The sequence below is a fragment of the Cryptosporidium sp. chipmunk genotype I genome (assembly GCF_004936735.1).
Source record: "Cryptosporidium sp. chipmunk genotype I strain 37763 chromosome Unknown contig_18, whole genome shotgun sequence".
Taxonomy (NCBI): domain Eukaryota; phylum Apicomplexa; class Conoidasida; order Eucoccidiorida; family Cryptosporidiidae; genus Cryptosporidium; species Cryptosporidium sp. chipmunk genotype I.
In genome coordinates this window covers 87,286-113,615 of record NW_027125593.1, presented here as the reverse complement: position 1 = coordinate 113,615, position 26,330 = coordinate 87,286, and the positions used below count along the sequence as shown (strand labels likewise).

At 30.6% G+C, this 26,330-nt stretch overlaps 13 protein-coding genes across 13 annotated transcripts; 5 read left to right on the top strand and 8 right to left on the bottom strand.

Annotated features, from left to right (window-relative positions):
- Positions 1-6: 6 nt before the first annotated feature.
- Positions 7-2,562, bottom strand: ELE39_001573 (cullin domain containing; the record flags this gene model as incomplete). The annotated part of the gene is made up of 1 exon (XM_067344612.1): positions 7-2,562. The coding sequence occupies one exon, from the start codon at positions 2,560-2,562 to the stop codon at positions 7-9; it is 2,556 nt and encodes an 851-aa protein (XP_067201550.1).
- Positions 2,563-2,719: 157 nt separating this feature from the next.
- On the top strand, positions 2,720-6,010 carry ELE39_001572 (uncharacterized protein; the record flags this gene model as incomplete). Its single annotated transcript, XM_067344611.1, has 1 exon — positions 2,720-6,010. One exon carries the CDS (start codon positions 2,720-2,722, stop codon positions 6,008-6,010), a length of 3,291 nt encoding a protein of 1,096 aa, XP_067201549.1.
- Positions 6,011-6,020: 10 nt separating this feature from the next.
- On the bottom strand, positions 6,021-8,948 carry ELE39_001571 (uncharacterized protein; the record flags this gene model as incomplete). The annotated part of the gene is made up of 1 exon (XM_067344610.1): positions 6,021-8,948. The coding sequence occupies one exon, from the start codon at positions 8,946-8,948 to the stop codon at positions 6,021-6,023; it is 2,928 nt and encodes a 975-aa protein (XP_067201548.1).
- A 33-nt stretch (positions 8,949-8,981) lies between these two features.
- Positions 8,982-10,490, bottom strand: ELE39_001570 (herpesviridae UL52 UL70 DNA primase family; the record flags this gene model as incomplete). The annotated part of the gene is made up of 1 exon (XM_067344609.1): positions 8,982-10,490. The coding sequence occupies one exon, from the start codon at positions 10,488-10,490 to the stop codon at positions 8,982-8,984; it is 1,509 nt and encodes a 502-aa protein (XP_067201547.1).
- Positions 10,491-10,700: 210 nt separating this feature from the next.
- On the bottom strand, positions 10,701-11,948 carry ELE39_001569 (uncharacterized protein; the record flags this gene model as incomplete). Its single annotated transcript, XM_067344608.1, has 1 exon — positions 10,701-11,948. One exon carries the CDS (start codon positions 11,946-11,948, stop codon positions 10,701-10,703), a length of 1,248 nt encoding a protein of 415 aa, XP_067201546.1.
- A 140-nt stretch (positions 11,949-12,088) lies between these two features.
- On the top strand, positions 12,089-13,723 carry ELE39_001568 (T1Dc domain containing; the record flags this gene model as incomplete). Its single annotated transcript, XM_067344607.1, has 1 exon — positions 12,089-13,723. The coding sequence occupies one exon, from the start codon at positions 12,089-12,091 to the stop codon at positions 13,721-13,723; it is 1,635 nt and encodes a 544-aa protein (XP_067201545.1).
- Positions 13,724-13,749: 26 nt separating this feature from the next.
- ELE39_001566 (calcium transporting ATpase or aminophospholipid transporter) lies at positions 13,750-17,283 on the bottom strand (the record flags this gene model as incomplete). The annotated part of the gene is made up of 1 exon (XM_067344605.1): positions 13,750-17,283. The coding sequence occupies one exon, from the start codon at positions 17,281-17,283 to the stop codon at positions 13,750-13,752; it is 3,534 nt and encodes a 1,177-aa protein (XP_067201543.1).
- A 185-nt stretch (positions 17,284-17,468) lies between these two features.
- On the top strand, positions 17,469-18,848 carry ELE39_001565 (topoisomerase VIA; the record flags this gene model as incomplete). The annotated part of the gene is made up of 10 exons (XM_067344604.1): positions 17,469-17,613; positions 17,659-17,753; positions 17,798-17,828; positions 17,875-17,969; positions 18,010-18,202; positions 18,244-18,311; positions 18,355-18,445; positions 18,491-18,552; positions 18,594-18,662; positions 18,705-18,848. 10 exons carry the CDS (start codon positions 17,469-17,471, stop codon positions 18,846-18,848), a joined length of 993 nt encoding a protein of 330 aa, XP_067201542.1.
- Positions 18,849-18,871: 23 nt separating this feature from the next.
- On the bottom strand, positions 18,872-22,428 carry ELE39_001564 (Trafficking particle complex subunit 6B; the record flags this gene model as incomplete). The annotated part of the gene is made up of 4 exons (XM_067344603.1): positions 18,872-21,480; positions 21,788-21,980; positions 22,026-22,143; positions 22,187-22,428. 4 exons carry the CDS (start codon positions 22,426-22,428, stop codon positions 18,872-18,874), a joined length of 3,162 nt encoding a protein of 1,053 aa, XP_067201541.1.
- A 69-nt stretch (positions 22,429-22,497) lies between these two features.
- Positions 22,498-24,393, top strand: ELE39_001563 (DNAj domain; the record flags this gene model as incomplete). Its single annotated transcript, XM_067344602.1, has 1 exon — positions 22,498-24,393. The coding sequence occupies one exon, from the start codon at positions 22,498-22,500 to the stop codon at positions 24,391-24,393; it is 1,896 nt and encodes a 631-aa protein (XP_067201540.1).
- Positions 24,394-24,467: 74 nt separating this feature from the next.
- Positions 24,468-24,989, bottom strand: ELE39_001562 (signal peptidase subunit; the record flags this gene model as incomplete). Its single annotated transcript, XM_067344601.1, has 1 exon — positions 24,468-24,989. One exon carries the CDS (start codon positions 24,987-24,989, stop codon positions 24,468-24,470), a length of 522 nt encoding a protein of 173 aa, XP_067201539.1.
- Positions 24,990-25,056: 67 nt separating this feature from the next.
- ELE39_001561 (ubiquitin conjugating enzyme E2) lies at positions 25,057-25,627 on the top strand (the record flags this gene model as incomplete). Its single annotated transcript, XM_067344600.1, has 3 exons — positions 25,057-25,071; positions 25,130-25,239; positions 25,288-25,627. The coding sequence occupies 3 exons, from the start codon at positions 25,057-25,059 to the stop codon at positions 25,625-25,627; spliced, it is 465 nt and encodes a 154-aa protein (XP_067201538.1).
- Positions 25,628-25,689: 62 nt separating this feature from the next.
- Positions 25,690-26,301, bottom strand: ELE39_001560 (uncharacterized protein; the record flags this gene model as incomplete). Its single annotated transcript, XM_067344599.1, has 1 exon — positions 25,690-26,301. One exon carries the CDS (start codon positions 26,299-26,301, stop codon positions 25,690-25,692), a length of 612 nt encoding a protein of 203 aa, XP_067201537.1.
- Between the last annotated feature and the right edge of the window lie 29 nt (positions 26,302-26,330).

Sequence of the window (26,330 nt, the reverse complement as noted above, 5' to 3'; positions counted from 1 at the left end):
CTTTATTCATGGAACATAGTTATATAGGTCTTGCGAATATAAATCTTTAGAAACAAACTCCTTTTGACAGAGCATTTCTAACCTTTCAATGATAAGCTCAGTGTTTCCATGAAGTAGTATGTCATTATGGTCAATGACTCTTCTGGTAATGTCATCAATATGAAGAGTTTTATTTTTCTTTAAAATTTTGACTATAATTGAATCAATAATATGACCTTTATCTTGTATTGAAGAGCCTTCTAAGTCAAAATTTTGTTGATTTTCAGAATTAAGATCTAGGAGATCACAATTGTATTTGATAAAAGAATTGGCTTCTAAATTCACGTTATTATTAACGCAGATAATGTCGGAAAGAGAAACTGAAGTTATTACCGAGTTCTTGTTTAAAGAAAAATGACTCTTCGTACCGATGTTGAATTCTAGAAGTCCGAATAATCCCTTATTTTCATTTAAATCATTGTAGCTTATTTTTACCTCTCTCCATTTTGTTATCGGAACAATGTTCAATAAAGGTTCACTCTCAAATACAAGGCTTAACAAATTATTTTTTAGCAGATTTACATCACTACATCCGATAATCTTCTGCATTTCTTCAAAAGAAATATAGTCAAATGTATTAAAGATATCTAATATAAGCATTTGAATGGTCGAACACTCGATAATAAAACTTTTATAAAATTGACTTTTAAAGTTAACATTTATAATTGCGTTTCCGGCCCCAAAATGCCATTGAAGTTTCCTTCTTTCATATTTTGAATGAAAAAACTGTGCAAAGTTATCTAATTTGAAATTAAGATCATTTAATAAGGAAAAGTTAATATATGGATTAACGATCCAAAAGTTCGGGGTTATTACTTTGTAATTAATAATAGTACTTGAAACTTCAACTACCTCATTAGTACTTTGTCGAAACTCTAAATTTAAAACCTCTGATTGCATTATATCTGCCAGAATACCTTCAAGTTTTAATGTATACCCGTGGCCACATTCTCCTCTTAATCTTATTATTACATTGTGTTCTATGTTCCTTTTGTTCACATTAAATTCCATTAATCTTTTACAGAGAAGAGTTCTATACTTAACTTCAAACAAATTCTTATTAGAAACATGCTTAAATAACCAAAATAAAGTATCCAGATACTTGTTATTTTCATCAATTTGGTTATCACTATATAAAGATCTAATTACAATGTCGAATCCACTTGCCATCAAAGTTATGGCCGTTGTTGCGTTTCTATTTAAAAAAAAATCTTCAAAGGAAATACTTAAAACTTGGTTAAACATACTATTATTTTTAAAGCATTCAAAAAAAATAAATTCACTTCGGTTTTTGAACAGCTGAACCTCACTAATAAATTTATTAAATCCATCGTCAATAAAAACTTCATCAAATGGGAATATTTTGTCTAATTTAATCGAAAAAAAATGCCTTAGAGAATTCTTCAATTTTTCTAGACACTCTGGTACACGGCTTAAAATTCTAAATAACTGTTGCAGATCGCCTTTAGTCCCAATTGAAAAAAACTCAAATAAATTGATATTAAAAAATCTTTCAAAAAAAGGATAAATCCAAATCTTATCCATTTCTTTAATAAGCTCTTCCCAAACTTGAAAAACTAGGAAATTTTCAACCAACATTTTTTCAAACATATAGCTTCTCTCGCATTTGTTCAGATAATTTCTTATTTGCGAAATTGAATTTTTATTCAAATTATGGGTCATTTCAAATTCTTTTTCATGATATTCTCGGGATTCAACTAAAAAAGATGGCATTAAAAATTGATTGAAAATGGTAAAATCTTTCCAGTTAAATTCTGGGGCTTTGCGATTAAATTTATATGTAAAAATAAGTATCTTGCTATTTTGAATACTATTTATTACTGGTATCTTAGATTTGAATGAAATAAACTCGTCTTCTTCTATAATTGTGCTTTGGCAGCAGACTTCATTAAACTTGATTGTATCAACTGTATCAATTGGCAAGCTCTTAATATTTATTTCGATTGATGGAAGATTCAATATTTGCTCGACGATAAATCTAATCTCTTTTGAACAGCTTTGATCTAATTTTCCTGATTTTCTAAAATCATTTAATTGTTTAAGTACATTATTAATAATATTGGCAATCCTATTGTTTGAAAAAAGATAATACTTTGAAAAAATTGACATGCCAGCAATTTTAATAGGAACCTTTGTATTTGATATAATAAAATTCTTCTCTAAATACATTAGGACGTCATGCAAAGTATCCATTGTTATTTCAAAAGTTTTCCAAAAATTCACAATTTCTTCCAGAGTTTCGCATTTTTTTTCTTTATCCAACATCTCAATAATAAAATCCAAAACACCACCATAAAGCATTCCACCATAATTGTTTATTGTAAGTCTATAACATGTTCTATATAGAAATTCAAAACTTAATTTGTGGGTTTCTCCGCTTTTGATTAATTCAAGACATTCATAAATACCTCTATATAATGAAACTGCAGTATGGTCGTCAATTAAGGATTCAATTCTAAATGGATTAAAACTAATATTTGTAGGGATTAAGTCCATTTCCATTATACTACATTTTATTATTGAAAAATCAAAAACTATTTTATTTCATGCTGATGAATTTTTCATTATTACCGGGGGGTTAATTATTGGAGGGGAGAAGTTCATTTCATAGTAATTTGAAAGAATTTAATTAAAGAAATGAAATTCTTAAGAACAATATATGACCATATCAGAAAATTTCAAACTAATTGGGGAGAGTATATCAAAAGAGGAGTTTGAAAATGCAAAAAAGAATATTTGCACGCTGGACTCTATTATGGACGATGATATAATAGAAAGTATTCAAACATATATCTCATTTAAATTATTTTCGGAAAAGAATAATCAATCATCTGAAGCAAATCCTTTTCAAGGTGGCCAACAAGATTCTTCATTTAGTACCCAGAAGTTAACTGCCGAATGCCTTAGTCTAATAGTACAGAATTATGTAGGGTATGCACCTATGTGCCAAATTTTGTCTGAATGGATAGATATTTTGGATTACAAGTCTAATTTATTTAATGATGTTAATGCAATAAGTATTAATCATATTACACCAACACAATCTAAAATAAACAGTAAAAAAAAAATAAAAATGCAGAAAATTGGAAGATCTAATTTTAACAACACTTTATTCTCAGAAAATATGGTTGAGCCAATGGCAATGCTTATTGAAAGGTATTTTAATGCAGAAACTTTGAGGAGATATATGGATAACAATAGAGACCTACTTGGGCAAGGTGGCTGGCAGCCACCTCCTTGTTATTGGAGCTTGATGAAACATCCTGCGGTTGTAAATTCTATTCAAAAGCTGTTCACAAGAAACAGGAAGTCAGAATTTCTATTAGCTTTTTTACAAGATTTACACAACTTCTCTAAAACAAATCCAAATATCGACTGTTTGCCAAAAAAAATGAGTTTTTCTTCAACTAGTAACTTTAGTGTATTCACTAAAAACGTAACTGAATTGCTTGCGGACTTTTTATTAACCGATGAAACAATAGAGGCAGCGTTGCAAGGCACGAATTTATTACCACTAAGTGGGACAATCAACAATCCTTTGTACTCAATGGATGGGAAAAATAACTCAAGTGATTATTATACTTCTAGTATCATTCAGGAAATTTGTTCTACCTTTAGTCAATCAGAAAATGCATATTTTTATGCACAAGCATTACTACACTATATGATTATTTGGAGAGGTGACTATTCAGGATGTCGGAGGTTGAGCCAAATGCTTTATCACTATGTAAGAGTCACATTAAAGGAACCAAGAGTCGCTCAGCTAAATCTTTTATTTACTAACTTAACAAATTTTCCTGAGTTGTTCAAATTATGTAAAACAATTTTCAAAATGGACATATCCACAATGGAAGAAAAAGGATCAGCAAATGGTGGGTTGGGAGGTTTTGAGTCAGCTATTAAATTTTCAATGAATCCAAATCAAATTTCTGCACTTTATGATATGTTAAGCGGAATAATTGTTAGATTTGAATCTTTGCAAATGCTTCTTTATGAAAGAGAAAGAATTCAAAATGTCAAAGATAATAAAATAGATTCTGAACAAAAATACTTAAACGTATCGATTAAAAAAAACACAATTGAGAGATGTAATTCTACCCAAAATGAAGTTTCAGCAAATACCAAAGAATGGGCATCTCTGGGATCTTTACAATTTTCTCTTAGAGACTTGGAATTAAATATTTCTTCAAGAAACTGTTCAGCAGAAAGTTTCTTGCAGACAAACAGTTTAAATAAAAATGAGGAACAATCTTTTGATCTATCAGAAACTTTTCAAAAAAAAATCTGTGAACACTCGAGCGATTTCGAAAATAATATATTCAACTCACAAAAGTGTGAAGCGAAAAATTCTAACTGCGATATAAATTCTTTTAATGAAACAATTTTTGACATGCCATCTGTAAGTAGAATGGGAGATATTCCTGGTTCAGATGAAATCCAAAGATTGAAAACAGGCCCTGAGCGCCCACCAATGGATGCATTGAGAGAAAGCGCACTATTAGATACACTAATTGATATTCTTGTAAGCCAAAGTATTTGGTTAACTCCCGAAGAGCAGAGCAAAACGATCGATTTACTTTTATTATTGTCTGTTTATTCACCATATGAACTGCTATTATTTTTAGAAGAACAAAAAGAGTGGAATGTTGCCACAAAAGAAATTAATTCTCATGCAAACAATTCAATTCAAGATATTTGGAGCAATTCTGAAGATGATTTTGAGTGTGATGAGAAGATAAAATACAACATTGACACACTTTCAGATTTTATTTCTTCGGAATCATCAAATTCAATGGATTCAATTTCAGAATCAAATAGCTCGATTAATAAAGAAAAAAATCACTGTTGGTTTTCAAATAGAATTAAAAATGCACAAGCCAATATTAGAAACTCAGGTTCAATATCACTGGAGTCCAAAAAACAAACAGACTCTACAATTGGATGTAAAAGCACAATTGATTCGTGTATTTATCGAAATGTTCACACTCAAAAGATTTTAGGGTCACTTCAATTATTGCCAAAAAACAAAGCAAAAAAAATGAAAGAGCAATTTCAGAATCTAAGGGATTTGTGCGAACGATTTAAGAATAAAGCTAGGAAGGAGTTGTTCCGAATTTACAATATTATTCATGATAATTTAATAAGAGATGAAGTAAAATGGGCATACTTAGATCATTTGATCACGACGCCAATTGGGGCAAGCGCTGTACTGAGATATATCGAAGTTTTCCTTTTCTCAGGAATAAATGGGAGTAGTCCATTGATTACACTGTCTTCTTCAATTGTTGTAGTTATTAAGCACATTACTCAGTGGCACCCAAAAAAAAGGATCTGTGTTTTTCACCTTCTCAGGCTGTGTTTGGAACATGGGTTACATGATCAAAGTTCAAATAGCGCATCTATAATTAACTCTTTAGCTTCAAAAAAATCTGAAAATAGACGTTGGATCATTGACTTTTTTGTTTATTTGGTTGGTGGCGGATTATACGGCGCAGTACTTGCTTATATGAGTAGAGTTGGGATTAAATACCTAGATAAAACTTTGATTAGAGATTTTACAATAAAGCTGTCTGAATTTTGTGGGCCACCTTACAGCGTTGACTTTTCAGTTTCCTATTTGGAATTTTTGGTTAATGCTAATGCAATTGGAGCTCTAGATTTAAATGCATTTTGCGAAGGGAGCTTAAGCACCTCATCCCACAAAGTAAAATTATCAATAATTGAAATTGTAACCATATTAGATTACTTAGAAAGCACGAATTCAAATGGAACCTTAGATATTAGAAGTAATTCAATAAATAGAATCAGTGGGTCATTTATACATCTGAAGCATGATTTACAAAAAGTTATGAGCAAGTGTAAGGTTCTTAAACAAATTTTAGGAAAGTCAATGAATAAACAGGTTTTCAGAGGTAAAGGACTTGGAAAAGCATGGCACCAATCATTTTGAGATCAAGAAATTACCTTCTTTTCATGAGCCTTTCCCTTAATATTTCCTCAATTTTAATAACACAGCTATGAACGTTTAAATGATTTTCTCCAGTTATTTTAGCTAATTTCAATAGCAAAATGGAATAAGGAGTTGGCAAAGATGCTTCAGAATTAGTATACATTTGTCTGGAATGAATAAACTGAGGCAAAGGTAAAACAATAGAAGTAAAGACCCCAGGTTCTTGAAACAATTTTCTTAATAAATCAAATTTCAGGTTGAAAACATGGTCGATTACAGATTCTATGTTGTTAAAGCACTTGCCTTCACTTTTCAAGAATTCATTGTCTATTAATACCGGGAACAGTGAACACACGGTAGAGGGCGAATTTTCTTCAATAATGCTCTTAAGAATGCTAGAATTCTCAGTTTCCTTACTTGTTAATAATACTTTTCCCCAATTGTTAATAATTTGCACCTTTTCATCATCATTAAATGAATCCCATGACTGTAAAATATCATTATCAGATGATAAATTTGTCTTTCTTACATAATTAAATGACAAAGAGTGGAATATTTCTCGATTAGAAGGTAAGTATTTAGAAAATATACTAATCTTCTTTTTGTCAAACGAATAATATTCACCATTTTTTGACTCTGAAGGTATAATCCCGGACCAATTGTTTTTCCCAATCTTTTTCTTTATACCTTGTCTTCTTTTTCTAATTGAAGTAAAGAAATTACCTCTTGAATATACTTTTGATCTTCCTTTTCTTTCTATAAATTCGGGATTCTTTGCAAAAAAATTTTTAAATATATTTTTTACGTCTTCAAGGCATGTGGGTATATTTGAAAAGTAATTATATAGCCAGTTAATTGCAAACATCCCACTCCATTCAATACCATTGAGGATTGAACAAAATCGAATATTTTCTTCCGATGAAAATTTATTTTTTCTTGTTTTTAAGATCCAAGACGATAATTTCATATTAAACCCAAAATCAAGATAAAGTGGTCCTAAAGTTTCAGAGAGATTAAATTTTGACAATTCATTATGCAGTTCTACATTTTCTAATATGCATTTTGGGTTAGGTACACAGTGATATACAAAAATTGGCCAAATAGATCTTGCGATAACAATTACGATAGATGATGCAATTGTTAATTTTCGAAATAATTTCATAATTTTGCCTTCTTCGAACAAAAATTCCCAAAGACGAATACAAAGAGGTTGTATTGAAATCCCTCCTCTATATCCCAACAAATCACAGTTTGACAAAATTCTGTGGATCATGATTGGAACATTAAAAGGTGGAATGACTATATTAATTGATATTGAAAAAAATTTGATGACTCTTTCAAGATCTGCCGGGCTTGGAATTCTAGAAACCTGTGTAACTGATCTAGTTTTAGTAATAGAGTTCATGTCGTTATCCCATTTGAAACCTGCATCCTTAAGCCATTTTGGAATCACATTTTCGGATTTGAATACATCTATTTTTCCAACTTTTACCCATTCAATAATGTCAAAAGATGTAACTTGGTAACCGCTTTTCAGCATTGAAATCCAAATAATGCACAATATAAAACTATAGTCTATTTTTGGGCATTCTAAAGTTGCATTTTTGAAACTATTTTTAGGTAGACTTCTTTTTCTAAGATTTTTGGATTCAGTATTTTCGAAAAATTTAAATAAAGGCAAATAATTAGAGAGCGATGAATTATGAAACACTCTCATTAAACATTTGCCCAGTATTTTACATAACAGTAAATGTATAATGTGTACTTTGTGGAGTTGAAATTCTAAGTCTTTACGATCTTGGAATTCATTTTTAGATAATTCTAAATAGTTTGAAACCAAAATATATTCTTGATTTATTTTTCTGTTATTTATAAAAAAGATTACATGGAAGTTTATCCATTCATTAAACCTAGACTGATTGATGTGATCATTTCCATCGGATTTGCTTTTGCTTATTCTATTGAAGTAGGTTTCTAGAAAGTCATACTCGTAAATCATATCAATTACAGATTTAATTAATTCTGATCTAGGGATATTTGATTCCCCGTGCCAATTTGAATAGGGTATATTTCTTACATTTGCCAAATATTGAAGTTTTCTTGCGGAAATTTCCCATTCTTCCAGTAAATTTCCACCAGAATTTTCGTCTATTAGAACATTTTTACCCATTCTTTTACGAATATTAGTTGAATTACAGTATCTGATTATTCCATTGCAAATTTTTTTTAAATATTCAACCCTATCTAACCCAAATAAATTGTATAGTAAGTCATAAAGTAAAGTATTTTCTTTTCCATGAACCTTATCTTCTATATTGGGAGCTTTAGTATTCACAATTCGAATATTATTCATATTTGAGTTTGAAGCTGTTTCATTAAAGGGAACCTTGAGCACAGAGCATCTTAAATCAGCAAAAAATGCTCTAATTGGAATCCTATTTTTACACAAGTATTCCAAAAATAAAAACCAAGTAATTTTTGAAGTTTTCAAAACCTCATTCTTTATTTGACGCCTTTCGATCATATCTTTAATTATGCGTTGAACAATTAACTGTACTCCAATTAAGAAGTCAGAATTTTTAACTATTTTTGGTTTTTTATTGAACCATTTATCAAAATATGTTTGCTTCTTATTAGAAATATTGTTTAAATCCTGAGGATATAATGTATCATCATCTTTTAAGCTTTCATAGTTACCTTCTTTATTTGGCAGCTTTTCAGTAGACTGGTTTGCACGCCTAACACTACTTCTTCTACCATCTGGCCCGTTTGATGTTTCAAAGTAGACATCATCAATATCTCTTTCTAGTTCCCTAATTTCCTGCTGTTGGATTCCACAGTCCTCACAATAATATTCTCCAGTATTTGTATCAATATAGACTCGATCTCCTCTGCAATTTTCACAAATAAGAGAAGAGTCTTCGATTGAAAACCCCATTTTATTAATTATTACATTATTATGATACAAACATTAAAAATTGACCATTTCAGATAGCTCAAGTATATCAGATGAATAATTAATTATACTTGCTGGAATAGTAAATGATCTTGATTTAAAATTAATACAATCAGGATCAAAACATTTTTGATAAAACCGCTTCTTTTTAAAGTTGATAATTAATTTTATGCCATTTGAAATGTGCTCTCTTTCAACATTAAAACATAATCTATTAAGTTTTGAGACTGAAATAACGATTAATTCTTTTTCTTTAAAATACATTGCAGTGCTAATAAACATCTGAATTCTAATCGAAATTTGATCAACGAAATCAAAATTAATTTTGTTCAAACAGTAATCAATTAATTTACTTTCTTCTAAATAACTAAAAGTTAATTTTGGATTGTTTTGTAGTTCTTCACACAATTTATTCCAAAATAAAATGACATATTCTGTTACTTTTACTAGATGTTTAGGAATAAATTTCGTATTTTCAATATTTTTACATTTATTTAAGGAAATTTCGCTTATGTTGCAAATTTTTGTGAGAAAAGATTTTTCCAAATCGAAGCAAAGCTGATTGATTACGTTTATTCTAGAAATAAACGTTGATTTTGAAAAACTATGAGTATTTAAAAACGTAATCATAGACCGAAAAAGTTTTATTGGTGAAATATTTGTAAGTGCAAAACTTGTATTTGTCTCATCAATTTCTAAGATGCTCTTCTTTCCAAACTTTGAAGAATAAAGCATTCTAAAACAGCGATTTCGAGTATAAACTCCTGTATCAATTATGTTTTCAAGCTTAAAATGATCAAATCCAACAAGCAAAACATTCTTTTTATTCAAAAAAGAAATGAAATGAGTTACAAAAATTTTCATCGATATATTATCTTTGAATAATGTTGAAAAATTTTGAACTTTGTCAATCTTTTTAACTATGATGTGATATGAAAATTTATCAAAATTACTTGAAGAGAGGTAAATAATATCGCTTTTGTCAATTAAGTACCCAAATGCAAAATTAATCCACAATTTAAGGTTATTTGTAAAATCGATCAATATTTGGTTGTCATCTAAGTTATATTGATTTTTGTTGTATTCAATATCAAAGTAAAGCCAGCAAGGCTGGTTCACAAGTATTACTTCATAAAGATGTATTCCATACTTACATAATGAAGAGATATAGTACCAGATTGATTCATAAGAACTTACAATATAATTTCTGCTCCCATTTGCGCTAGTTTCTTCCGCAAAAACTCCAATCGGTAATATTCTGGAATCGTCAGAATCTTCTATTTGTCCAAAGTGTGAGATAATAGAACAATAGTACTCTATTGCCTTTTCCTGAGAAAAAAATCTTTTGAAAATTTTACTGTAATCAATTTTGTCTAAGTAAGGGTTAATGTATTTATTTTTTAATAATTCATAATAAATGTGATCTTTATTTTCTAAAATTGATTTATATTGTTGCTTTAAATTTGAATAAAGTTGGGGATGATCTGAAACTAAATTATCTAAATTTTTAAAAAAATAAGTCATTTGGAAATTTAAAGAAGTTGATGTTGTTTCTAGAAATATAAAAAGCGAATAAAAGATTCAAGATTTACTTATTTGAGCGCATTTGTATTCGATAAAAAAATTCACCCAGACATTACTAGTTCATAAAATAATTAGAATGAGCATATCAAATGCCAATTTAAAATAACTATTAGATTGATACATGCCAACTTTACGAACAAAACTCCAAATTTACTGGGCTTCTGATTTCCAAGGTCTGGCTCCCGCACAACAAGTACATGTAAAAAGTTTCTTTGAAGCTTCCATTGATTCGTTAAGTTGCTGCCCAATTAACAACATATATTCATCATCGACACCAATGTACTTATTATAATCTTCATCCTTTTGATCGCTGCTACAATCTTGATTTTTTGTCATTTTTTCCGTAATTCTTTCATGTTTCGTATTTTTTTCTGACGGTTTAAATTTGCATATTTTTTCTGAAATTAACTTTGATGAGTTATTTTTATCAGTTCTTACTTCGAATCGATTATTTATTGTTCCATGCTCTTCGTCATTTAGAATGATATTTTGCATACTAACTAAACTTCCTTGATATTCTTCACCTTTTTTTTCGGCTCCTAAAGCTCCGAGAGAAATTTCAGACTCATAATTTATAGAAGTAATTTCTTGTATGCTATTTTCTGCTTGGCTAGTATCTTTCTTTGATTTCTTAGTAGAGCTCTGGATATTTGGCTTCACTACATTTTTTGGAATAAATATAGATTTGGAAATACTCCGAATTGTATTTTTTTTGTTAGCAATTTGATTAGAAGGTTCCGATGTATACTTGACCTCGTCAGTTCCTAAGTAGTTGGTAACTGAATTAAGGCTTGCGTGATCAAAATTCATACCATTTAGTTTGCTAAAATTTAATATACTATTATCAGAACCATGATTTTTTTCATGGCTTTCTGCTAGTTCACTGCCAAATTGTGTTACATCAATAGAATAATTAGATAACTCAGTTTCTTTTTTCTCAATATGATTACATTTATTCTCGATTTGCCTTTCAGAATTTTGTTTCTTATAGTTGAAATTATAAGATTTTCTTCTTTGGACCATATGTTTTAACTCAGAATAACCTTCCCATTGGGGGTCTGCAAAATCTATTATACTTGAATATTTAGAGTTATTAGGTAAACAAATTTCAATATTTCTTCTAAATAATTCTTTAATAAAAGTTAAGGGGGCTTTATTTACAATTGCGGTAACCAAAGCATTTTCTCCTTTGGAGTTTTGAGCATTAATATCAACACTATTTTGCTTTAATATAAAGTCTCTTATTTTAATGCTATTGTGAATTAAAGATGCTTGTAAAGGGGTATAATCAACATTTTGAATGACTACACATGGGCTATTGAATAATCCCTCACTACCAATTAGTAAGTTAATATCATCGATTTTAAATATGTTTTCATCGATGAAGTTATTCCTCATCAGAATTTTTTTTTGAGCAATGTAAAATGTGACATGTAAAGTGTTAATTGTTTGATTACGTTCGAGCATGTCTAACATACGGGCGGTAGTTAATTGAGAAATAATTTAATAATTACACTACCCACTTAATATAGCTTATTATGGGCAATATTAAAAGTACTGAAAAAAACAAATTACTTGAGAAGAATAATAGTGGTGATGTACGTAACAGCCATTCCTGGTGTAATTTGGATCATGCAGAACTGAAAAAAATAGGTAATATATTTGGAGTTAATGACTTAAATATAGAAAATATAAAACAAGACTATAAAATAGATCTAAGTTCAATAAAAAATCGGTTTCCTGCTATTCTTAGAAGATTTTATCTGGGGTTTTTTTCTTTTTACTGCAAAGATGATTTTGGGAAGATCAATTTAATCAATTTTATTGAGTGCATGAATTCCATTTTGTATTGTAATAAGAGAGGAATATTAAACAAAATTTTGGAGTATATAATATCAAATATATCAAATGATTTGGATGTACTCAGAATAGTACTTTCTATAGTTTATTTTGAAATAAGTTTTCTTTTATGTGATTCAAAATACTCTATATTATTTTTGGAATCGAATGAAAGTGATCAACAATATTTGACATCACTTGCATCATACTTAGATTTCGAATTTATTGTTAAAGAGTACTATAAAAAGAAGACGACAATTAATTACTCAAGTCAGCCATCAATTGATTTAATTTCAGAGTTCATTCAAGAATACCTCCCTCTTTTTACTTTTTTTATGAGACTGTCAATTAGAGTTCATTTTGATATGATTTCACATCCGAACAATGTTCAAAACACTTTTATAGAAGATTTGGGCACGAATCTAGATGAATCCAAACCACCTGGCAGTAGTCAAAGCAATGCGCAAAAAGATTGCCAGAAAAAGTGTTCAAACGGTAGATGCATTTGTTCATTAAACCTTTTTAAGTTAAGTCGTTGGGTTGACGATAATAGCCGTATACTTTTAACTGAACACTGCTGTATTTTACGTTGCCAATATTTTGGGGAGGCGTCTGGCGGAGAATGTTTAACGCTTTTTCAGCCATGGAATTTGTTATATGCTAGTTGGAAGCATGGATTAAGCTTGCATAGACTAGTATCACTAATTGAAGGATATTCATCTCATGTTTTATTATTGATTAGGACTACTGACAATTGTATATTCGGTGCGGTTTGTACTGGAGATTGGAAAGAGGGAAACGGAAAATATTGTGGTGATGAAACATGTTTTCTAACATCTTTCAGACCAATATTTTCTATAATTGGGCAATCTGGTAAAGGAAGAAATTTTATGTATATTAATACAAAATATGATTTTTCTCCGAAGGGAATAGGGTTTGGGGGAGAGCCAGAATATTCAAGATTGTGGCTTGATTCTACGCTTGGTACTGGAACATGTTTGAAAAGTGATCTTACGTACAATACTGGTATGTTATATCAACCTAGTAATAACTCTGGCAAAAAAAATAGTTGTTTATTATTAGGAACTCCTTATTCCGGAGAGAGTGACGAATCAACAACAGAAATCAATAAATTCAGCGTTGCAGATATTGAAGTTTGGGGATTAGGAGGTGAGAACATTTTGAAAAATTATCTCGAGGACAAGGCAACAAATGATTATTTCAAGCAAGAAAGAAAAGTGATAGACAAATCTAAGTTTATTAAGAGCGAATTTGATAAGGAATACCTATTGGGGAATACTTATTCAAGAGGTAACACTCATTCGTTTAATTAATTTTTAAATCTCATTATCGAGTAAATTTATATAGTTTTATTTGATAGAAATAGCTGACTTACGTTGACATCTGGGTAGTTGAATGCATATCCAATTATATCAGATGATTTTTTCCTCACTTGAATTTGCTCAAATTCAACAGATTTTTTTCTTTTTATTCTTCTCATGGACTCGAGCCAATTTAGCGATAGGTGCTTTAGAAGTAGTTGCCTGTGAGATTCATATTTTTTTTTGTATACTTTATACCACTTGTTCTGTAACAGATGGGAAGTTTCAGGATATAAACTTCTTTTATAAATTTTTAATATCCAATCTAGTGAAATGGTAAGTGTAATTGATATAAGAATTGTAATGATGAACATTGGGGTAATGATTGCTCTTCTTGCTGCTAATTCCAATTCTGGTATATGGAAAATACACGGGAAGGACAAAATTGATACGAAAAATAGAATGGCACAGATTATTACTGAAAATAAAACAAGACTCCATGAAGTAAATGCTTCAAGTAATATCTTGGTATTTACAACAATTACAACATTAGTGTAAACTGCTAGCCCTGTAATCCAAAAGTCTGGAACATATCCATCATTAGATATTGGGTTGTTCCCTCCCAAAATAAAGTACGGAATGAATAATGATACTGCTGCATGAAAAATAGCATTCAAAGACCAAATTCCAAATATTTCTAATGAAAAGAATGGCTTGGTTATGCCTAATAAATAAAGTGGTTCATGATAATCATATGGTAATGTAATGGGAATATCTGAATCAAAAGTTGCAAAAATTATGGGAGGTATTGAGGTATATAGAAAGTTATAAAGCTGAAATAGTAATTCAAAAAACAATTTAGACCCGGTGAAAAGCGATGCAAAACCAAAATAAACGCTTACTATGTTTAATGTGAAACACTTGTAAAGGTTATATAATACCAAAATGGATGTTCTTCTATAGCATAGTCTCCCATGTATAAGGACCAAAGGCTGAAGATGACAAAATTGGGAAATTCCAAAATCGGATACATTGTAAGCTTGCATACCCTCTGAACCATGGATTCCAACGCCAACGTTTGCAGTTTGTAGCATAGTGCAGTCATTGCCACCATCTCCAATTGCTAAAACTCTTTGCTTTGTAAATTCTTGAATTAACCTAACAACCTGTGCTTTTTGTTGAGGTGTAACTCTGGAGCAAACTACAGATGAACATTTTGTTGCAATTTTTGCAAATCTAGCTTGATCAACGATTAGTGCCTTTTCTAACATTTGGGAGTCAATGACTAATACAACATTCGAAAAATTAAATGAACTGTTTTCTCTATCCAAAAAACTCGATTTGTCAGAAATTTCTTTAATTTGATTATTTGAGAATAATTCAAGTTCGTTTTCATCAAAAATAATAACTTCCATTTCATCTGAAATTATTCCAACCCTAACTGCAATATTTATTGCAGTTTCTTGTCTATCACCAGTAAGCATCCAAACTTTGATACCTGAAACAATGAATGACTCAATTGTTTCCTGGGCACGGTACTGTAAAATATCTTCAATTCCAGAACACCCCTGTAAAATCAAGTTGCTTTCAAAGAATTTTCTAACCTCTTCCAAGTTTATTTTATTGTCCTTAAAGCTCCTTAAAATATCAAGAAATTCATCTTCATTAAGTTCTTTTTTTGCAAAACATAGTGTTCTGTAGCCATGAGTAGCAAATTCCGTGGCAAATTCAAATGTTTTATCAGCCATACCTGAATTTTCTTGATTAATACAACATTCTTTTATCGCAGATTCTGATCCTTTAGAAAATAGAATATATCTATAACCTTCTGAATCATTTGACTCGTAACTGAAGATTTTTTTTGGAAATTTTACCAAGACCGAACTTATTTTTCTTTTATGATCAAATTCAAATCTTAATAGTGTTTCAAACTCAACAGAAGTTTGGTTAGTTCCTATCCCAGAAAATTTAATTGTATTTTTTGAGCAGTTTTGGGAAACCAGCGATATTCCAAAATGGTGGGAAGTTAATACAAGTGCTTCTTCATCAGTTGAACTTGCTGAGTAAAGCGGTGGTTCATCAATATCAACTTCATTTTCCTGTATTAATACTGTATGGTTTAGAGCAAAATTTAATAGTATTTCTATTTCTTCTTTGTTACCTTCTCTCAGTTTCTTTCTTAGAGTTTCATCTTCCATATCGACATGCGGAGTTATTTTTTGTTTTCCAGTTTGATCAATGCTCAGCTGATTTATATCCTGCTTCGTCTCGTGATGATTACCCCCATATACATTTCCGTTAATACAAACAGTTTTGAATTCCATGTAGTTTCTTGTTAATGTACCTGTTTTGTCTGTGCAAATATAAGATATCTGACCTAATTCGTCATTTAAATCCGAATTCCTTACTACAGTGGAATTTTGACTTGTTAATCTAGAATCTGAAGTTATAATGATTGCTTGTGAAACTTTAGATATTACTAAATAAAAAAACATCCCAATGGGTATTAGATTTGCAAGAACAATAATCCAGGTAAAAAAAGTAATTATTGAAGCCTTAAGGATGCTTTCGTTAGGTTCCATTTTCCCAATTGGAATAAACTTTTTTGACCATTCTGGCCCTCCAAAGTAATCTATAAAAGCTACAATCATTCCAAAAGAAAGACAAATAACTAACAAGAAGATAAATGATGCGACTGTTACTTGGTTATATAGTGATTGTACATTACTCATTTTATGTGGGGCTGATCTAAAATTGCTTTGATAAATTTTAGTTTCATGAGCAGTGTATGCCACTGCACCAAGTGCCCATGAAGTGTTCCTTAATTTACATCCACGTAATAACATATTCGATGAATTACACGAAAAATTAAGTTCTTTTTCATCGCTCTTAGAATTTTTCAATAAAAACTTTGAATTAATATGTATCTTTTTTGGGTGGTCATTTGGATCCCCACAATACATTATACCAATTGAAATGGTAAGAAGATCACTAATATTTCTAACCCCACTATTAAAAAGAATTCTGGGGCTTTCTCGAAGCTTTAAGTTGGTTTCGCCGTCCATTGAAGCAGTCTCAACGAATACTCGATTATCATTTTGACTAGAGGCAAGTAATACCATATCAGCAGGAAAAATTTCCCTATTTTTCACAATAACAAGATCACCATTCTTCAATTCACCCCATTTTGTAATCACAAAATTACCTTTAATTGGGTCATATGCGTATGTTGGAAGGTTGTTTATTTCTGAATCTGCTTTATGTCTTTTCCAATCTTCGTATGCTGCTTGAGCTGCAGAAAAACATAACATACATATTAAAGGAAGAGCTATTGTAGGTATCCCACCAGATGATGATATTGAGGGTACCATTTGCATAATACCTATTGCCAAAAAATAAATATTTGCAACACTGTTAAATTGATCATATAGATTTTTTGGTAAAAAAAATAAAAGAGAATATCTTGCTGTTTTTATAACATTCAGTCTTTTAAATGAATGGATAAAGCTTTCTTCATTCTTGTTATTCAATATAATTGTCCTTTGATTTTCATTATTAACTATTTTTATCATTATAATTTGGTACAATTTTAATGAAAAGTATTTAATCTTAATTAGCGGTAATTTCTTTAAAATTATTAGATTTTCAAGAAAAAAAACTGCCAGGAAAAAAATTATATTGAAATACTTATATAAGTGAGTATTTAGAAACAGATTTGAATTATATATTTTGTTATTTGTGCGTGCTAAACTTTAAAATGAACTTAATCGAAGACATTGTTTTGTTTAATTTAGGGAAATCTGCATCTTTTAATGCACTAAATTGGATTGGATCTTTTCAGGTTGACCAATTTATTATTAGCTCATCAAGGAGAAAAAGTGATGTAATTAATATAGCAAAGAGTAAGCTGATTTTTTAAAATTGATTTAACCAAACCATTTAATTAGTTACTTCAATTGCAAACGTTTTACATAATGCACAGAAAAAAGGTAGAAGATTGACATTAAGAGAGCTATATTATCATAATAGCTGGCTTTTTAAAGTAAGTGTTTATGAAAAATATTTCTACTTAATTATTTTCTAAAGAGTCAATCTCAAGTAAATAGAATAGTACAAAGTAAGTAAAAAAAAAAAAAAATGATAATTAATAAACCTGAAATTAGATTTTTCAGAAATTCTGCAGACACCCAGAATATCATTTGGATTATTCCCTTCTCCAAAAGGAATGATTGGAGGAAGAATAAAACTAATTTATAAAGTAAGGATTTCTGTTTTTATGTTTTTAAATTATTCTTTAGAATTCAGATTTATTAGATGTTGAAGAACTTGGAGTATCTGGAGCAACGATTACAGATATATTTGATTTAAATGAAAGTAAATATATAATAAAGACAAATGTAAGATATATATTATTAATTGAAAAAGCTTCAATATTTCAGTATTTAATGGAAAGGGAAGTTTATAACAGAATTCCTTGTTTGATAATTACGGGTATGTAAGAAAAGATTTTTAATTTAAATAATTCAATGCAGGTAAAGGTTTTCCAGATATCTCAACTAGGAAATTGGTATCCGATATTATATATAAATCTGGAATTACAGTAAGTTGTCAATTATTTTTGTTATTTTCATGAGCTCTGATAGGCTTTGTATTTGGGAGACTTTGATCCACATGGTATAAATATATACTTAACATATGTTCGAGGTTCAAATAGTTTTGAATCACAAATGACAGGTATGCTACTTTATTAATTATAAATATAAGCTTTAAATGTCTCAGCTTGTTCAAGTATATATTATTTGGGAATACATTATGAAGATACGAAACTCCTTCCTTCTGATGTAAGTTATTTTATTTTAAAAGATGCAATAAACTTTCATAGACAAAAATTGTTCTATCAGAGAAAGATAGATCTATTTTGAAATCACTAATAGAAGACCCGACAATAAAGGTAAGCACACAAATTTAATATGAGAATAATTATCACAAATAGGAATGTGAGATGCTTTGTCAGCAATGTAAACTGATGAATGAATATGGTTTTAAATGCGAATTAGAGGCATTCCAATCAATTTCTAGTGATTACTTGGTAAATATTTATTTACCGGGTAAAATACTAAAAAGAGCGTGGATATAGAAGGAAACAATAAATTATCATAACTAACTATCCTTAATAACGTACAAAGAAATATAAACTTCTGAGTGATCAGAAATGTTGCTGAAATTGTAGTTAGTATTGTCGGGTATTAAGAACCAGTCTCCAATACCAATATTGTAAACGTTGTTATCACTTATCATTATTTGTAAAGATTTACTATCTGGGGCCATATAAACATGCCCAAGTATGTAATTATCTTGACTTTCATCTAACCCTTTCTCAGTTAGAGGCGGGAGGCATATTTCACAGCAAGTTGCTTGACTAGATATAAAAGAAAGAGCAACACTATATGGTTTACCTGCAGTATACTCAACATCAGCCCAGCACAGTGTATTCCTTTCAAATACAGATATCATAGAAAATTCCTCACTTGTCTCGTAATCTCTAAGAATAACAGCATTGGACTTATTTTCTCTATTATTCCCTGAAACACACTTCACTTTAGATTTTACCTTCTTCGATATGTTCGAATTTTCGGTTCTGAGTCTTGATTTAGTTGAACAGACATCACGACTATTTGTTTTTTGAACTCCGCGCTCGTCGATACTATTAGCTTTGTGAGGGACTTTATTTGTAGAAATGTCGCCGTTGGGATGAATACTCCCACGTTCATTAGGAAGCATCTTCGGGTTTGCAACTTTGTGTATAGCAGCAATTGTGTAACCAAGTTCATTTTTTTCATCTCGATGGTATTCCAGCCTTTCACCTAGGTACCATTTAAGTGGAGCCGTTCTGAGTCTCTTAGGATATCTTCTAGATGAGTTGTCAAAGTTTTGGGCATCATCCGATAATGGTTTTGTAGCTATACCAGGCAGTGGTTTGACTTGATCTATTGGAATATGGTAGTCAATATGACGCCTTCTATTTACTGTCTTACCTCTGGTGTGTTTTTTCTGATTATTTGCTCTGATCCTTTTACCTTTTAAATTTTTACTTTTATCAGACTTTTCATCATTAAAGTGACCATCATTGCTGACAAATGAGTCGATTTCAGGGGGAACTTCATTTATATCTCGGTTGGATATTTCAGAAGAGTTGGGTAAAGGACGTGGTACAATTTCATCTAAACTTGAATTGGATATGGCAGAAGATAAACGCATTCTTGATGCACTATCCATTTCAACAGATGGGCCCTGATTGTCAGATTCTACATATTCGTTCATTTGTGAAGAGTCAAAAACTAAATTAAACGGAGCATTTTGGTCGGTGGGTTGTGCAGAATCATCTGGTCCATTTGAGTTAAATCGTTCAAAAATAAGTTTACCCAAATTAGACGGCTCTTCTAAGTTCTTCATATCATCCACTGAGTGATCTATGGTCTCTGAATTTCGTGTTCTACTTGAGTTCATAATAGATGACGTAACTTCGTTGCCTGTACTTGAGACGGCTTTAATCGATCTGTTTTCGAAATCTAATTTATGTTCTCGTGAATTGATAAATTTACTTTTGATCGGACTGCTTGAATCCTGCGTACAATTTTTATTACTATCTGGAGAATCAAGCATTTCACCTTCAAAAGGAACAAAATCACTGTTTGAAGATTTATCTAGAGATTTATCAATTATCTGAATATGCTGTTGTAAAATGTCATTCTGATTTGCGATATAGCTTCCTAATCTACGTCTCTTGTTATTCCACTTCAAACTCCCTAAAATTGAATGACGATGATTGTTATATACGGAGTTACTTCTATATCCTGGAGAGAAGGTTTTTTTAGACGTACTTTCTGAGTAATAAGAAGATAGTGATCTACTCCTATGATCAATGCTCAAATAATTCGAACTAGCTCGAGCTTTGTATAGCTTTGAATATTTGTTCCTTAATATTTCTCCATGGTGCAAAATAAGGTCATCTTCATAAATTTTGGGATCTAAATAAGAATGATCATATTCATAATTATCATGATAGAGTGGAGAAGCTTCACGAAAAGATGCACCATAATCTCTCCTTAAATCTTTCGCCCTTGTCGCCAGTTTATCGCCCATATAAACAGTTCTGTAATCCAAGTTTGCTGTTACAACAGGAAGAGGGGACTTTCTATATTGGTCTTTCATGTTCAACGGAGTTTGAGAGGGTAGTCCTAGTCTTGGGGGCATTGTAATGTATACAGAATCTGTTTGCAAGTAGTTATTATAGCTTTCTGAGATATCATTTCGACGATTGCTCCTATAACTCCTCCTCCTTGACGTTCCTGGTAGATCAGGTATCAAAAACCCTTCTTTGTCATGCGCAGCAGTTTTTGCTATTTGAGGGGTAAGTATTGGAGTGCTGATTGAAGCTGACCTTTTATAAATCAGGTTGTTTGTAGGTGTATTCTCATTAGAATTAGTGTGCACAGAGTCAATTGAAGCCCGGACTTTTCTTGTATTACTCTTATTACATGGAGAAGCAACAGGCGTACCAATTATAGTGTTTGGAGTTTCATCATGAAATATCGGAGATGACGATAAAGAGCATGTGTCATCCAGAAATGATGGAGACAAGTAGTCATCATTCGAAGAGTAATATTTTGACCTCCATCTATCAACGCTTTTGTACGTTTCATCACTCCCAGTGACGAATGTCTCAAACGGCTGCCTCAAAGGCGTAATAGAGCTACTCTTTATCCTGTCTATATGCATCAAAGAGTACAATTTTGCGTATAAATGAGCAATTTATTTAAAAATATATCATTATTTCACTATTGAATCATGAAATAATTAGTTTAGTATAAATTTTTGTTGACCGCCTGATGAATGGCGCCTAATTCCTTCCACATGAAAAATGTGGGGCAAAGAATTACATTTAGCTTAATATTACACTTTATTTTGCAAATTAAATTTGAATATTTTTATCAATTTATTTTGACGGGGCATACACACGTATTTGAAACGTGCCTAAAACTGAATTAGAGTCAAAATAGTGTATTGATAACTTACAAGAGGGAATCTTGCTAACTTCCGCTGCCACAGAGCATGTAAGCCCTAAGTGTTGTAATGCACCTCTAATAATTCCACAAACAATAATAACATTTATTGCTGGTTCGAATTGCACTTTCCTAGAATTTGCGTTGATTGAACTTGGCAATTTCGAAAGCCACATCAATTCGTTGTCTAATATCGCATAGCCACCCTGAAAACATGTTTCACAGTAATACTAATTAAAATGCTAACTTACTCTTCTATTTGTCTTGAGCCTATCAGCTTGTTTAAGAAATATGAGGTTCCATAAATCTTTGCAAATAAATTTAATTATCTCTTTTTGATCGTAAACCCTGTGGCGGAATACTGATAATCTAAAGTACGTGTAATTGTTCAATGAATGGTCGTGTCACTAACCTTTCAACTAATCTAATTCCCAAATAAAATCCAGATTCTTCGAGAGTTGACATGGAAAGTTCTCTTATAAGTGAGTCTTTATAAACTTGTAATCCACTTATTGATAACTTTTTGAAGTGTTTTTCAAGTTGAAGATTCTTTTCATCAGAAACCGATTCGGATGATTTGTCAATACAATAATTTAGATACTCATATCTTAAAAAAGTTAAAAGGGAAAGCGAAATTTGATTATTTTCTTCCATAATTGAAAATAAATTTATTTTTGCGGTATTAATATTTATCGTCTTGAAAAAAATTATTTTTTAATAAAAATGGGGAAAAAAAGAAGTAACAATAAACAAGAGCTAAATACCACGTTGCAAAGAAATGTAATTTTCGGGAGGACTGATAAAATTGTAGGAAATAACTTGAATAAGTTTCAGTCGTCAACAAATTGTTTGCTAAGTTACTTTCTAGGTTTCAAATGGGGGGAACTTAAGGAAGCAGTAATAAATTTATCTGTTGTATTGCTGATTGTTAGTATATTGATCTTCACAATTATTTTGAGAACAGGGGAAGAATTTTACAGTATTCACGGGAAATTAAACAAAAATGAAAATCAGAGAAATTATTATGAAATTTTAGGTATAACGAAGAAATCAACAAACTCGGAAATCAGAAGGGCATTCAGAAAACTTAGCTTGGTATGGCACCCGGACAAAAATCCAGATTGTGAACCATGTTTGGAGAAGTTTAGAGATATTTCAAAAGCATATGAAATATTGGGCGATGATGAGAAAAGAAAAATTTACGATACCACACAAGGCGGTGAGATTGAGATAATTCCTTCAGCTGCAGTTACCTTAACATCCGAAAACTTCGATGATTTGGTCATGTTTCAGACAACTAATTCATGGGTTATACAAGTTTATACAGATCATGATGAGCTTTGCCACTATTTTTCTTCAATTTGGGAAGAATCTATTGAAGAAATGGGGAAATATTACAAATTTGGAAGAATTCACGCCAAAAAAGAAAGTTCATTGCTTAAAAAACTACCATTAAGTGTTAAGGTATTTCCTGCAATTTTTGTAATCACAAATGGATATCAATACGAAATATACTCTAAAATTTATGATCCAAGTTTAGAATCCTTTCTAGAATTTCTCACTAACTCTTTCCCAATGACTTTGAGTCTATTAAGCTCGGAAAAATTATTAAGCGCATGGGTAAAAAAGAATAATTTTTATAAACCAAAAATATTAATTCTTTCTAATAAATCTTCACCAGCATTAATAATTCGTTCATTTGCATTAAAATGGAGTTCAACTTTCGAGTTTGCATATTTTCAAAATAACAAAAAAATTATTACACTTCATGAATGGGGGATAAAGCATGATAAACCGTATTTAATTGCTTTTCCACAAATGATTAAAAATACGGATTTAACACCAAAACTTATAATTCCACTTGGTGACTTTTCAAATGGAAGTGTTTTGCAAAATAGGTATATAGATGATCAATTATTGAACCTTATTATTAATTCTACCTCATTAGCACAGAAGTTACAACAGTCATTGCTTTATACGCAACAAATTTATGTACCTTTTGTTGATAGCAGCAATTTTAAAAGTTTATGCGAGTCTAACAGTTTAAATCGAGTAATTTGCTTAGTGATTATACACGATAAATTGGATGAAATAGTTCAAAATCAAGAAGTTGTTAGAGAACTAGACGTTTCTCGTCGAAAATATATTAAAGTTAGAAGAAATTCCGGAAATGCAAGTAATACAATTAACGTCGAAGCTGAGGAAGACATTGGAGAAATATTTATTCAGCCCGTTCAAGTTGCTTTATTGAGCAAAGTCAGGGGGGTTCCTAGCATGTCTAATATCAAAGGCTTTTTGGAGCTTACACGTGATGTAGCCACTTCAGATTTTTTGCTCATTGATTTCGATAGTGGCAGGTTTTCTATCCTCAAAACATTAACCGATATTTACCAAAAATTGTTTGAAGAAGAAATTCAATGGAGTATAATACCTCAGATTTGTACAAATTATAACAACGATAACTTATACAAGAATTGTTTTTTTGGTGGTTCTGAAGAATTTTCTTTTCTTCAGGTGGTTTACCCAATACTAAAATTGAAAAGTATTTTCTATATTTTTGTTTTAACAAGTTCAATTCACTTTTTTAGTAAAAAAATTAAATTATTCACTGACAAATGATTAGATAGTAGCCTAGGAAATAATTGATAAGTTATGTTATTTAGAAATACTATTGAATATTTAATTCTTTACTATCATTTATATTGAAAATAATTCACCGGTAATTTTTTTCCATTCGACATTTTTAAATGGTAATATTTAATGCTTCCCACAACTGGCATGTAACAGAATGCAATATTAAGATTTAGGCTTTTACTTCTAAGGTTTCTTCCGATATCCCTAATTGGGTACTTATTTATCACTCCTTTTATAGAAAAGCTCGTTTTATTTTTTTTTTTTGAAAAAATATCATCCCAAACTGTCACATAATTATTTTGGTGCTTGTTTTCATAACTTACATATACGAAAGTGAAGATTTGATTTGTATTCCAATTAAATGAATTAGAAAGGTCTGTATTAATATTGAGTGCAATATTTGCTTGATCATTCCTTAAATATGGACTCACTCCCAAGTCTAAAATTGAGTGTAATTCAGCATCTCCTATTGAGTGTTCCTTGTAAATAAATGATGATGCAAAGTTTCCAGCTGCGCAGCATGCCAAAGAAATAATAAACGAACAAAAGATAATATTTATTCTTGAAAAGAGAGAATCCATTTTGATGAAAATCTAAACTGTTTACAGAACCGCGGAATTATGAGTAAGATATAATTTATGATAAAATATGTCTTTTCAAGCCGTAGGTTTAATTATTATATTTAATTAACTTTTTAACTTTTTCGTTATATACTTGATAGAAACGTAGGCTTTTAAGAGATTTTGCAAAACTTTCAAATAGCCCACCACACGGTATTTGTGGAGCACCTATTGATGATGAGATGCTGCATTGGGATGCTGTAATTTTTGGGTTAGTTTCTCAGCCTTTGACATTTTGACATGAAGCGATTTTTTTTAGGCCTGAGGGAACTGTTTGGGAAGGTGGGATATTCAAGCTTGACATTCAATTTACTGAAGAATACCCTAATAAAGCTCCTAAGATCAGATTCGTGACAAGAGTTTTTCATCCAAATGTATATAGCAATGGAAATATATGTCTCGATATTTTACAACAACATTGGAGCCCTGTTCTTGATATATGCTCTATTCTTACCTGCATTCAATCTTTACTAAATGATCCGAACCCTAATTCTCCTGCAAATGCAGAAGCTGCACAACTTTATATTGAGAACAAATTGGAATACTATAAAATGGTACAGAAATGTGTAAAAGAGTCACAGGAAGAAATAAATAGGTAGCTGATACAAACAAATTTATTAGTATTATCAATGTTGATAAAAGACGTAATAATCGCTATTACTTATTCAAATGTTAGTTGTTGAATTATAGGTGTCTGTGTAATTTGGTTCGCAATTCCGCTAAGCACCCCCTTAAGTAGTCCGCATTTAATTTCATTGATCTGGCAGACTTTTTTGGTTATTCTATCAAATTCTTTATAAATCAAGTTGCACTTGCTTAATGTTTTGTTAGTTTTAATAAGTATTGGAAAAAGTTGGATTCCCTGGGATGCTCTAAAAAGTTTCTCATCGTTAAAGTATTGGAATATAGTGTAAATAATGGTGGAATATAGAAATATAACTTCTTTTAGATTTGGAATAGTAATATTATCTGATGAATTAGATTCGTTAGGTACGATAGTTTGTATCTCCATTAAGTCATTGAGTTTTGCCAAAACTGCTATAATTGAATTAAATGTACTATTAAAATCATTTAAGATCAGCTTGTTCAATGAATTGGAAAGCTGTTCCTTTGAAATTTGTATTGATTTTGAAACTGATAAAAAAAATAATTCCGGCATTTTCCAAAATAGCAAAGACCAAAAAAGCTCGCCCGGAATCTCGGGGTCTTCAGATAAAATTTTCTTTGCCAAATCTAAGTTGTTTGTTCGAAATAATTCGGTATGAACAATCATATTTATTATTATTCCTTCTACTTTCAAGA